At 37.1% G+C, this 13,721-nt stretch overlaps 1 protein-coding gene across 1 annotated transcript; it reads left to right on the plus strand.

Annotated features, from left to right (window-relative positions):
- Positions 1–6,280: 6,280 nt before the first annotated feature.
- On the plus strand, positions 6,281–7,372 carry LOC148771940 (uncharacterized). The gene has a single exon (XM_088815288.1). It carries the CDS (start codon positions 6,281–6,283, stop codon positions 7,370–7,372), a length of 1,092 nt encoding a protein of 363 aa, XP_088671414.1.
- Positions 7,373–13,721: the final 6,349 nt, after the last annotated feature.

A 13,721-nucleotide genomic window follows, 5' to 3' on the forward strand; every position in this document is an offset into this window, starting at 1 on the left:
TTCTGTTTTAGCTGCAGCTGCACTCGACGAGCCATCCACCGCCGTAAGTGGGAACTCCGGTGGAAGAGTTGGCGGCGTTCGCTCAGATGTTTCTCCTTCAGGGAACTCCAAGTTCTCTGTGTTTGATGATAATTTTTCACTTTGAATGTTTGGAGCTCTGGCCGCCATTGTTCTTTCACTTGTTGTTCCCTCTTTTCCTTTTCACCGCTGTAATTGCTATCTTGTAGTGTCTTTACTGATCAGTTTTTCAATTGACAACTCATGTAATTTGGTTTATCAATTAGATAAATATATTATAGGGTAAATTACAACCACCCCTGATGTATGGTCAAATTACGAACCCCCTTTTGTTTGGGTAATTACATCGAACCCTCAAACTATAAATTTTCTTACACATCCACCCTTACGGTTTCAAACTTAGTAGAATCTTCAAGATTATATGGAATACTATCACTTTTTTACCCATTTTTTCCTATTAGAACTCCACACTTTGAAGCAAGATGATCATAATATGCGTCTTTTGACTTGGATATATCAGATTGTGGTGCATCAGAAACTGTATGTTTACACAAAACGAGTACAAACTAGAGCACATTCCACGAAATCTAGATGAGTATGTTGAATTTGACACCTTAATGGCAGACGTGTAAGAAAAAATCATAGTTGAGGAGGGTAGATGTAATTATCCAAACAAGAGGAATTTTTTCGTAAATTAACCATACCTCATGGTGATTATAATTTACCCTAGATTATATTATACACATATATGCATCATGCATATATGTACAACTTTACCTATTTTCGTGCACATGATTTTTGTGTGAGTACAAGACCACAAGCAAGGTCTGCTCCCCTATCCCCAACAACTTTTGTCTTTGACATTTATTAATGACAAAATTAACAGCCCCAATATTCTTTTCTTGTTAAACCCAATCTCGTATGTACATGTTATTCCATATCCGCTTTTACAGTGCCTCTTTCTCTCTCTCTTTATATGACGGCGGTTATATGCAAGCCCATTTTTTTATTAGTTTAAAACCACATAAAGAAGTTTATTAGTTCAAGCCCGTAAATTAATCTAAGGGTAAATTACACACACCCCCCTGAGGTAAGCTTAAATAACTGTAAGGTCCCTGTGGTATCGATAATTACACTCAGCCCCCTGAAACGTAGTCAGAAACTCTAATGGGATAATGAATTGGATACGTTATTCCGATAGGGTTCTAACGGACTATTGGTTTCAGAAAGTGGTGGAGACAACAAAGAGCTATGGGTGATTTAAGAAATTTTCGGGAATGTTCGGGGAGCCATGTCACCCCATAGCTCTTTGTTGTCTTCACCACTTTCTGAAACCAATAGTCCGTTAGAACCCTATCGGAATAACGTATCCAATTCATTATCCCATTAGAGTTTCTGACTACGTTTCATGGGGCTAAGTGTAATTATCGATACCACAGGGACCTTACAGTTATTTAAGCTTACCTCAGGGGGGTGTGTGTAATTTACCCTTAATCTAATTTTATTACCTCAAGACCAAAGATGGCAAATATACCCTTATCCACAAATAATACTCAAATACAAATAAATCTTATTTTTAATTTGTTCAAGACCAAAAATAAATAAATAATAAAAAATAAAAAAATATCACGACTACCGCCAGCAGACCGCTGCGAGGCCGACCAGCGAGAATTCCACCGCACCGACGATGACCAGCGACCCACCCACCGCACCACCACCAACAAGTCCTTTTTACTAAACTTTTGTTTGTAAATTCGAAAACATTAATCGAACATCGACGTCCTTTTTACTAAATTTTTATTTGTAAATTCGAAAACATTAATCGAACATCGATTCTTGATAAATATGTATGAACGAACATTAATCTATGCTTATTTCTTGTTGGGTTGCAATGATTTGATCGATTTTGGAAAAAAAAAAATGAGATTGAAATTGGATTTTTTTATTTTTTTTCGTTGGTTTTCCACATCGGTTTATCCACACCCATTTTGTACACGAAAATCGGCGTCATAATGCCGATTTTTGTTAACCAAATCGACTACACAACGTCGACTTTACAAGTCAAAATCGGCGTTCTAATGTCGATTATTGAGTACAAAATCGGTTTTTGGATACCGATATTTTTTGGATTTTTTTTTCTAAATAATACATTATATATTTGGTTAATTGATATTTTTTAAATATTTGAAATGAAAATGTTTATCACCATTCGGTGGCGTCTACTACTCCTTTAACCCAATCGAGTAGAGCTTTCCGTGTCTCAAATATTTATTCGTTAGATAATTCATTTGGATAATCCTCCATCAATGCCCTAGGTTGATGCACGGAAGTATGAGAAAACGGTCTTAAAAAACACAGATAATAAAATCGGTATTTAAAAACCGATTTTTGTAGTACAAGTCAGCATGACAATACCGATAATACAAAAACAAATTGGTGTTGTCATGCCGATTTTTACTACAAAAATCGGTTTTTAAGTGCCGATTTTTATTAAAATAATCGGAATGTGGTTACCGACTTTAGTAACAAAAATAGGTATTTGCAGACCGATTTTTTGTATCGTCGAATTTTTTTCCCAACAAAAAAAAAACGACCCAAAAGCAAAAATAAACGATTAAAATATATTTCATTGTGATCTCCACCCTTGTAAACCACCATATCATTGTTTTATGGTTCCATCGTGAATGTTTGATATGTATTTTATAATTTTGGTGTGTAGGATTTCTTCGTGGGTTTGTGAAGAAGAAGGAGAAGAAGAAAGATATTTTTAAGTCGTGAAATAAGGAAGATGGATTTCTAGATTTATGTTTTTATTTGGTCTTGCACAAAGGAAAGGATTTTTTTTATTTTTTAATGTTTTGTGTTTTTTATTTGATTTTAAATTTCATTAAGGGTAAATTAATATTTTTATGTTGGAGGTCTTGAACTAATAAAAAAATGGGCTTGCATATAACCGCCGCCTCAGTATATCTATCCCTCTATCTCTATCCAATCAGTGTCATATTCTAAAATCATTAGCAACATCATCTAGTCCATTTATATTCTAAAATCACTTATTATAACCTTTAAAACTTACAATAGACATGAAAGAAAAAAGAAAAGAAAAAACTCAAATTGGTCATTCATCAATCTACTCTAGATCGGAGCCAAAGTTCTACTTCAATATATGGTAGTAATGCTCCATCCTTAGTAACAAAACAACTATCGAAACATAGTTACGTAATGAAGCCGATTATTACAACCAGTCGATTATTACAACCGACCATTAAAAAAAAAACAATATGCCGCTCTCGTTCCTCATTGGAACTCGTTTCTTGATAGATGATATAATGCTTCATGAATTGTAATAAAACAGGCGTGAAAACAACCAAATACGAAACACTCTCGAGATATTTGCAGCAAACCAATGATGCCTCGACCAATATAGCCATAAATAAATCGAAATGGTCGAAACCTTGAGAACCCACAATAGATTGAGCAATGGCATTACATGAAAACAAATGGTGAGTCTAAATGTAATTTCCCAAATATTGTCGACAAATAATTTGACCATACCTCAGGGATGGTTGTAATTTATACTTCAAATTATTTAAAAAAAAAAAAAAAAAAAATACTATTTTGACTTATGAATGCGAGATCCTTGAGGCTAAAGCTTATCAATTATTTAAACTAACTTGACAAACTTAGCCGAAAATCATTCCAATAAAATAGTTTGAAAAATTATTTTGGTTAAGTATGATACCTTTTTTAAATCATTATCATATAAAACAAGAATATTGGTAAACGATGTGGTTTGATCTTCATTTTTCTTTTCTTTTACTTTTTATTTATTTTTTCCATCGATTTGAACTTCAATTTTCGGATACATCACATTTAGTACAAATTCATTGGAAAGAAAGAAAGAATATGAGGTGATTTAAGAAAAAAAAAATTCCAGACTAAAAGTGCATAAAAATAAAATTTGGGGAGCGGAAGTCCATAAATTAATAAATAAATGCTAAATTAAAATAAAAAAATAATGAAAAAATATTTTTCTTTTTCAGGGGCGGGAGCCACCCCAGGCTATTGCTGGGTCTACCCCTAGTTGCAAGTTATAAGAAGGTTAATTTAAAAGATTTTACTAGTACTTAACCAGAATTAATAAATTTATAATTATCAACGAATTTATTGTATCAATTAATTAATAAAGCCAAAAACATTTAAAATTACTCAATTAAATAATTGAGTTATGTCAGTACGCCTGATTAGGGATGGATATATGATGGTAAGTTTTGGAACACTAGTTTTATTTCCAATTTCAGAAATTTTAATTTATTTGAATCAAAATTGCAATACATACGAGATCCTATGACTCGATTTTAATGTTTGAAAATAATTACGAAACAACATATTTTTTTTCCACAAAGATGCACGTTTAACATATGTAATTTCAAATTCATATTGGTCCAAAATATCCAATTTTAGAAATTTTATAATGATAATGATTTAAAGGACACGACACGTGACACCAACCAACGATTATTACAACCAACGTAAACAAAAATCGAAAGAGAGAAAAAAAAGGGCCTCTATTTCATAGATGGTGAGAGCTCGTTCGGTCATGCGAACTCGTTTTCGATAGATGGTAGTAATGCTTCACCACTTGTAATAAAACAACCGTCAAAACAACAAAATACGGAACATATTCCGGATATTTGCAACAAACCAACGCTCCCACAATCAATATAGCCATCAAGAAATCAAGAGGTTTGAAAACTTCACACGCCCCACAAAAGATTGAGCATTGGAAGTATATGAACACAAATGTTAAGCCAACATGTCATTCTTCAAAAATTGTCCACAAATAAGACTATGGACAAAGTAACAATAAAGAATATAACGTCAAAGAACCATCCGAAATATGGAGGGATCTTTAACGCCGGTACGATTTTATGCAGAGTCGCACAGTATGCCAAAAACAATGAGTAGACGGACATTCTTAACGGCGGTACGATTTTATGCAGAGTCGCACAGTATGCCAAAACAATGAGTAGACGGGCATTACCAATAATGTAATACAAGATAAAAAATCATTTTTATATGACAATAAATAAATAGGAATAATCATTGAGAGACAGGGGTAACAACAAACAATGTTCTTCACATATTCAAACAGTGTGGATTCGATCACGGTTTCTTTGGTCTTGTGGTGGCAGTTTAGAATAATATAATCGCGAAACGACCTGCATATATTTTTTGCATAAACTTTATTTATAGTAAATAGGGAGGAATAAACTATTAACTGTTATGATTTGTTTCCGTGTCAATTATAGTGACACTTACCCATGTCGTCGTCTAGTATTGTTAGCTCCATCCATCTCGATTTCCTGCAATGAGGAAAAAAAAAGCTTCAAACATATGTAGGTATGGTCTAATTAGCATACCCGATATATATATATATATATATATATATATATATATATATATATATATATATATATATATATATATATATATATATATATATATATATATATATATAAAAGTGTGTATGTTCAACTTAAATAAATTTAAAGATGAAAAATAACTGTCAAACTACGTCGTTTCCGTAACACTTTGATATTCTGAAATAACCATTTAATGGATGATATGTGGACAAATTTAATGACTAATACTCTCTCTGGGTAGACCCATTTTGTTTTGCTTACGTCATTAAATATAGTTATCTTAAAATAAATCTGTTAAATTTAATAAAAATATTATATCTCATGTCAATATATCAGCATAGTTTAAAATTAAAGTTTTCTATTTTATATTTATATATATAAAAAAGACATTCTATTAGATTCAATAACTAATATTATGTTATCTCAGTAATATTATGTTTATGTTTATGTTTTCTCTCTGAATGAGAGGTTTTATTCTCTCTGAATGAGAGGTCACCAAGTTAAATTCTCCTCTGTTCACAGATCCCCATCCCCAGGAAACTCGATTGTGCGCATATAACTAATGGGACTTTTAGTCGTTTGAGTTTTCTGCTAGGGTTTCGTGGCTGCTAGGGTTTTATCGTGATTACTCGGTTTTGTTATTTTCTCTTTATTTGTGCCCTACTTTTTCGAGTTTGTTGATTGCCTCAGCAGATCTATTTTCTTTATCTAGTTATCTAACCCGCCTCTCCTTTTTCCTTAGATCTATTCTCTGGTTGGCATCTATTGGAATTTCTAAAGCTCAGTTTTCTGCCCCTTATCTATCTCACGGCATTATGGAAGGACTTGCTGAAATAATGACGTCGAAGTTCTCTCTCACGCACGAGGAGGAGGACGGAATAACTGTTGTCCCAGCCATGAATTCACAAGGGACGGGATCTGCGACGATTCATCGTTTGGTGGGAAGGGTGGTTTCGGATAAGATATACTCGGCGAATTCTCTCAAGGGTAATGTTATGCGACTCCTCCAACCTGTCAGAGGGTGTGAAATTCAAGTAATAGATTCTAATAAGTTTGTGATCGAATTTCGTCATAAGTTGGACTGTGCCAATGCTCTTGAAGGCTGCCCATGGCTCCTGGACAAAAACGCTCTCATCTTTCAACAGTTGGGTGAAGAAGAAGACCCAATGAACGTAGAGGTAGCCTCGATGCCTATTATTATCAGACTGCACCAACTCCCCATCGGGCAGAGGACAACTTTGGTGGCATCTATGATAGGCAACCGCATAGGAAAGTTTGTGGATATGGCGAGGGGACATCAACCGAAGTACTCTCAGTTTCTGCGTATCAAGGTGCTGATCGATATCCATAAAAGCTTAAATCGAGGTCTCTTTCTTCACAATGCGGATGGAACGAAGATGTGGATATCGTTTACCTATGAACGGCTACCGAATTTCTGTTACCTATGTGGGATCGTTGGCCATGGCGAGCGTCGTTGTCCACTCCGTTATGCGGATGACAACGTGGATCCTGGGGATAACTTCCAATATGGACCATGGTTGAGGGTCTCGCAATTTGCGGAGGAGAAGGCGGTCCGACTCCCTCTCCAGGAACTTAACATAACTAGCCGTGGAAAGAAGACAGTTGGGGAGAAGAGTGTCCAACGAGGGATGGATATTTTCAACTTCTCGGCTCAAAAGGAGAATAACTATAATCCTCAAGCGATAGAATCTTCTCTTTTCACCACTGAGATATATATGCAGGATCAAGAGGGGGTTTTATTAGACAACAGGAAAAAACACATTGTGCCCTCGACAAATAAGAAGAAAAGGGGTGCTCACTTAAATGTGTCGGAGTCTAGTGGGACTGGAAAGCGACAACAACTGACTCTTCGAGATGAAATCATATCAACGGCGGAGACTGCAGGGCAGTCCCGCCGATCACCATGAGTTGTCTGTTCTGGAATTGTCAAGGGCTCGGGGTCCCCTTGACAATTCACACTATCGGAGGTTTACTCCGAAAACATGACCCCGACCTGGTGTTTCTATCAGAGACGCTAGCAACATCAGTACTAATCGAGCGTCTTAAGAGAAGGTGGAATTATCATGGTATTTCGGTTGACAAAGTGGGTAGAAGTGGTGGATTGGCACTTTTATGGAAGAAGGATATCACAGTAGACCTCTTGAGTTTTTCGAGGAACCATATTGATGTTTCTGTGGAATGTCGGTGTTCCGGCCGCCGATGGAGGTTGACGGGTTTCTACGGTATTGCTGATCACAGATATAGGAATCAATCTTGGGCATTAATTCGTCATCTTTATAATCAGAGTACCCTCCCATGGCTTGTGGGAGGAGATTTTAATGAAGTCTTGACTAATGATGAGAAGGAAGGGGGAAATGTAAGGATGCCCGGCTTAATAGATGACTTTCGGCAAACCTTGGTGGACTGTAATTTACTTGATTTGGGATTTGTCGGATTCCCTTACACATGGTCCAACAACCGCGCATTCCCCGAAACGGTTCGATGTCGTTTGGATAGGTGTTGCAGCACAAACAACTGGCGGGATATTTACCCGACAGCCCAGGTGCAACACCTCGATCCTATTGGATCTGATCATCACCCCATATTACTTACCTTGCGTCCAGATCACAGTAATCACATTGGGGTGGGCAAACGACCGTTTCGCTTTGAGGCACTATGGATCAAAAGGGAGGAATGTGAGACCATTATCCAAGGGCTATGGGAAGCAGAGGCAAACCCCAATCCAGCGGAGGCTTTTCTATCTCGGGTGCATGGCTGTAGGGTGGCGTTGGTTCATTGGAACCGGAATTCTGTTCGGGAGAGAAAGAATCGTATAGAACTGCTTAGAAACAAACTCAGAGATTTTATTATGGGACCTCAAACGACAGAAGTCATTACCAAAATTCATACAGTAAGAACAGAACTAGAGAAAATTTACGAAGAGGAGGACATGTACTGGAAACAGCGTAGTAGAGTTCAATGGATGCAAGAAGGCGATCGAAACACTAGTTTCTTCCACGCGAAGGCAACGGCTAGGAAAAAAACCAACACGGTAGCTCGGCTCAAAGATAACCTAGGCAATTGGAAGGAGGGTCCGGAAATGAAGAGCGTGATTTCAAACTATTTTGATTCTATTTTTCAGACAACCTTTCCGAGTGCAAATGAGATAGATGAGGTGGTGAGTCATATTGAGCGGAGGATTTCCGAAGCTGGCCGTCAGAGCTTAGATTTACCATTCACTCCAGCTGAGGTATCTCGGGCCATCTCTCAGATGGCCCCGCTTAAATCACCGGGTCCCGACGGTTTGCCGGTGCTTTTCTACAAAAAGTATTGGCATATCGTTGGTGATTCAATTATTTCTTGTGTTCTCAATTTTCTTAATCACCAAGTTCTCCCTCATCCTATTAACTCAACCTTCCTTGTCCTTATCCCGAAAATTAAGAACCCTGAGAAAGTTTCTGATTTTAGACCTATAAGCCTTTGTAATGTGGTTTATAAAATCGGCTCAAAAATGATTGCTAATCGACTTAAACCCCTCCTAAATGATCTTATTTCCCCTACTCAATCCGCTTTTGTGCCAAAACGTTTAATCACTGATAATGTCTTAGTGGCCTTTGAAATTAATCATTATATTAGATTAAACTCTAGTAAGCGGAAAAATTACATGGCTATTAAGTTAGATATTAGTAAAGCGTATGACCGGGTGGAATGGGGTTTCTTGGAAAGTGTTCTCCGAAAATTTGGCATTGGAGATCGTTTTGTGAATTTAATTATGCTTTGTGTGAAATCTGTCTCATTCTCCTTTTTATTAAATGGTTCGCAGTTTGGAGCTCTTGTGCCGACGAGAGGACTACGTCAAGGAGATCCATTGTCCCCGTATCTATTTATTTTATGTACGGAGGCACTCACAGCCATGCTCCATAAGGCCGTACACGAGGGTCGACTACATGGTGTCAAAATAGCTCAATCAGCTCCCACCATTTCCCACTTATGCTTTGCGGATGATACGCTTCTTTTCTGTGAGGCAACAACTGAAGACGCAACGACGGTGAGGGATATTCTGACTCGATATGCGAGAGCGTCGGGACAAGAAATTAATCTTGAAAAGTCGACAATGAAATTTTGCCCTTCGACGACGGCGGAGAGGAAGACCCAACTTCATGATATTCTTGGTTTTCCCATAGTGGACCACCATGATCGGTACCTCGGACTTCCAACCACTCTGGGTCGAGCAAGAGCAACAGTCTTCTCTTTCCTTAAGGATCGAATCTGGAACAAAATTAAGGGGTGGGGGGAACGACAACTTTCAAGGGCTGGAAAGGAGGTTCTTATAAAATCAGTTCTGCAGGCGGTCCCCTCATATGTGATGAGTTGTTTTCAGCTTCCACATGGGCTTTTGCGTGATCTCGAATCGGCAATACGACGTTACTGGTGGAGTAGTGGCAAACACCGTTATGTGCCATGGCTTTCTTGGTCGCGGTTGTGTCAGTCAAAAGAGACGGGGGGTATGGGCTTTCGAGAACTTGCGAGTTTTAATTTGGCGCTCCTCGCGAAACAAGTATGGCGGCTCCTCACTCAACCAGACACGTTATTCTCCACTCTCTTCCGAGCTAAATACTTCCCACACGGCAACATCTTCACAGCCGACTTAGGACTCCGACCGTCTGTGACGTGGCGCAGTATTCGGGCAGCCATACCGTATGTGGAGAAGGGAATAAGAATTCGAGTTGGAAATGGCTCGAATACGGCAATTTGGGGTGATCGTTGGCTGACGGATGACGGTAACCGCCGTATTTTGACACACAGATCGATGACCTCTGTCTTTCCTGATAAGGTGGCTGACCTAATCAATCGAGACACTGGTACATGGAATATGGAAGTATTGAAGGATGTGTTTTGGCCGATTGATTGCGACCGGATCCTAGCTTGTCCTCTGGGCGGACCTCAAACACAAGATCGTATAGTTTGGCACCACTCTGCAAAAGGTAATTTCACCGTTAAATCTTGTTATCACCTAATTCTTTCCTCGTCTACTCAGCAACATAACTCGGGCGATCAAGGGCCTGTTGGGGGCAGTGGAACGTCTGTTCATAAATGGACGAAAATCTGGCAGCTTCCGATTCCACCTAAGATGAAGGTTTTTATATGGCGTGCCTGCTCTGAGTCACTACCCACGGGGGTGGAACTATTTCGGCGTAAGATTACTCAGTCACCATTTTGTTTCGGTTGCAAAGAGAAGATCGAGACCACTATTCATGCACTAAAGGAATGCAATCAGGTTAAGGATATTTGGTTGAGTGCGCCGTTCAATTGTCCGGTGGGAGAGGCATTTGGTTCGGTTTGGGCATGGTTTGAGGCTCTACAATCTATCTTGAGCCCGGAAAAGTTCATTCAAGCAATGGTGGTAATATGGAAAATTTGGGACAATAGGAATTGTCTTTTGCATGGTGAGAAGGTGACGCCAACTAATGATATCACTAATTGGAGCACCACTTACCTAGAAGCTTTCACACAGGCACGACAATCGTACACCATGGACAAGCATCAACCTCATCCCACCTCTTGGAGCCGACCACCAAATGGAGTTATCAAGATCAATTTTGACGCCGGTTTTCCAGCTGGGGAACAATTCTATGGTATCTCAACGGTAGCTCGAGATGACAGTGGCACATGCTTGGGATGGCTGGTTCGTCGAATAGAGGGTCGACCTGCGATCGTGGTTGGAGAAGCCATTGCTGCACTTCAAGCCATGCGGATGGCGGCGAGCAAAGGGTGGAAGGCAGTTAGTTTTGAAGGGGACAATATTGGGGTTATGACAGCTTTACAGGATAATGATATACAATATTCCTTGATTGGTGCAATTATTGAAGAATGTCTTAGTTTAGTTCGCGCTTTTGAGACCTGTAGTTTTCATTTTGTTAAACGCTCAGGCAATGAACTAGCACATGCCCTTGTTTCGACTCTATGTCATAGTGGTGGTGATGGTTCTTTCCTCCCATCATCTCTTGCCAATTTGGCTTAATAAAATTCTGTTTTGTCAAAAAAAAAAAAAATTACGAGTAAGACAAAATAATAATCTAAAAATTGTTTGAAACAAATAAAATTTCCGTGATGCTATTGTTACGACATACTAGTGTATTAATATATGATATATACTCAATAAATAAATGAAAAGATTTACCCTAAAAAAAAATTTGAAGATAAAAGCAAAAGAAAAGATACATAAGCAAAAAGAAAAAGGAAAGAGAATATATAATAAACAAAATTTGTTAATGGCGAAAATGTTACATGCCCACTACTTAATTAGAAATAATCTACTCTTTATCTTGTGACAGTTGGTAGTAATGCTTCATCAAAAGTAATAGAAGAGCCGTTAAAACAACAAAATACGGAACACATTCCGGATATTTGCAACAAACCAATGCTCCCTCGACCAATATAGCCATCATGAAATCGAAATAGTCGAAAACTTCAAAATCCCACATGAGATTGAGAAGCGGAATTACATGAAAACACATGATAAGCCAACATATCATTGTCGAATAGTTGTCCACATATAATACTACTGTCATAGTAACAAGAAAAAACATAACATCAAGCAAGTATCTGACGTATTGAGGTGGTTTTAACGGTGGTTCAATTTGATGAACAAATGCTAGGTGGAGCAAAAGGAAAACGTAGAAGAATACAAATACCCCACATATATGAGCAATCGAATTTTTATCTATCTCACATAAAATATATAAAGGATATCCCATTGAGCAGGCACATAGGAGGTAACAAACAATTTTCATCACAACTTCTTCACACCGGAATACATCGTAATTCCTCTTGTAAGAATTAAGAATAATATAATCGCGAAATGACCTGCAAATAATGTTTTTAGTAGTAATTTAAAAATTTATAGTAATAAGGAAACAAATATATAGTATGACACGTTTTGGCTTATGAGATCCTACACCTCGTGAAATACACCATGTGATTTTAAGCCGTAGATCTACATAAATAACTATCCACTAAGCCACACATACACGTGGGTGTGTGTTGTTGTGTGTAGATCAATGGCGTATGCCTACATGGTGTATTTCACCAGGTGCCGGTTCTACAAAAGCACACGTTTTCGTTGGATTTTATAGTGAAAATTACCCTTGTCGACGTCTAGTAATGTTAGATCGATCCATCTCGATTTCCTAAAACAAAATAAAAGGCCGACAATCGGCTTCAAATGTGTGTATTTATTTTCATATAAATCATTTTGTAAAATTGAAGCAAGTTCGAAATATATCTTACACAAAAAGTTGTAGAAAATAACATCAAGAGAAGATTAAAAATAAATAGAAAATTGAGGAAGATACCATTAGGGTTGTAATAGTGGTGGAGATCGACTCAGTGGAGAATTGAGAAACAGAATGAAGCCAAGAAATAAGGTTTTAAATATATTGATTCAATTTAGAGTAAATTATAACTACCTTGAGGTACGGTCAAATTACAGAAAAAAACCCCTCATGTTTAGGTAATTACAATCACCCCCTCAACTATAAATCTTCTTACATGTCCACATGCGCGGTTATAATTTACTCCTAAATTTATTTAAAAGAAAAATACTATTTTGACATATGAATGCGAGACACTTGAGGCTAAAACTTATCAATAATCCAAACTAACTTGACAAACTTAGCCGAAAATCATTCCAATAAAATAGTTTGAAAAATTATTTTTGTTAAGTATGATCCCTTTTTTAAATCATTATCATATAAAACAAGAATAGCGTGGTAAACGATGTGGTTTGATCTTCATTTTTCTTTTATTTTATTATTTTTTTTTTCTCATCGATTTGAACTTCAATTTTCGGATACATCACATATAGTATAAATTCATTCGAAAGAAAAGATATTTGTTGGGATAGAAAATGAGGTGATTTAAGGAAAAAAAAAAAATTCTAGACTGAAAGTGCATAAAAATAAAATTTGGAGATCGAAGTCCATAAATTAATAAATAAATACTAAATTAAAATACAAAAGTAATGAAAAAAAAAAAATGTGTCTTTTTCAGGGGCGGGAGCCACCCCAGTCTATTACTGGGTCCGCCCTTGATTGTAAGTTATAAGAAGGTTAATTAGAAAGATTTAACTAGTACCTAACCAGAAATAGTAAATTTAGAATTATCAACAAATTTACTGTATCAATTAATTAATAAAACCAAAAACATTTAAATTACTTAATTAAATAATTGAGTTATGTCATCACGCCTGATTAGGGATGGATATATGATGGTAAT

This window comes from Erythranthe guttata, chromosome 3 (genome assembly GCF_056151865.1).
Source record: "Erythranthe guttata isolate IM_541 chromosome 3, IM_541, whole genome shotgun sequence".
NCBI classification, from domain to species: Eukaryota; Viridiplantae; Streptophyta; class Magnoliopsida; order Lamiales; family Phrymaceae; genus Erythranthe; species Erythranthe guttata.

Bases quoted from the DNA above. Each gene is read 5' to 3' on its own strand.
- LOC148771940 (XM_088815288.1), top strand. From the start codon at position 6,281: ATGACGTCGAAGTTCTCTCTCACGCACGAGGAGGAGGACGGAATAACT.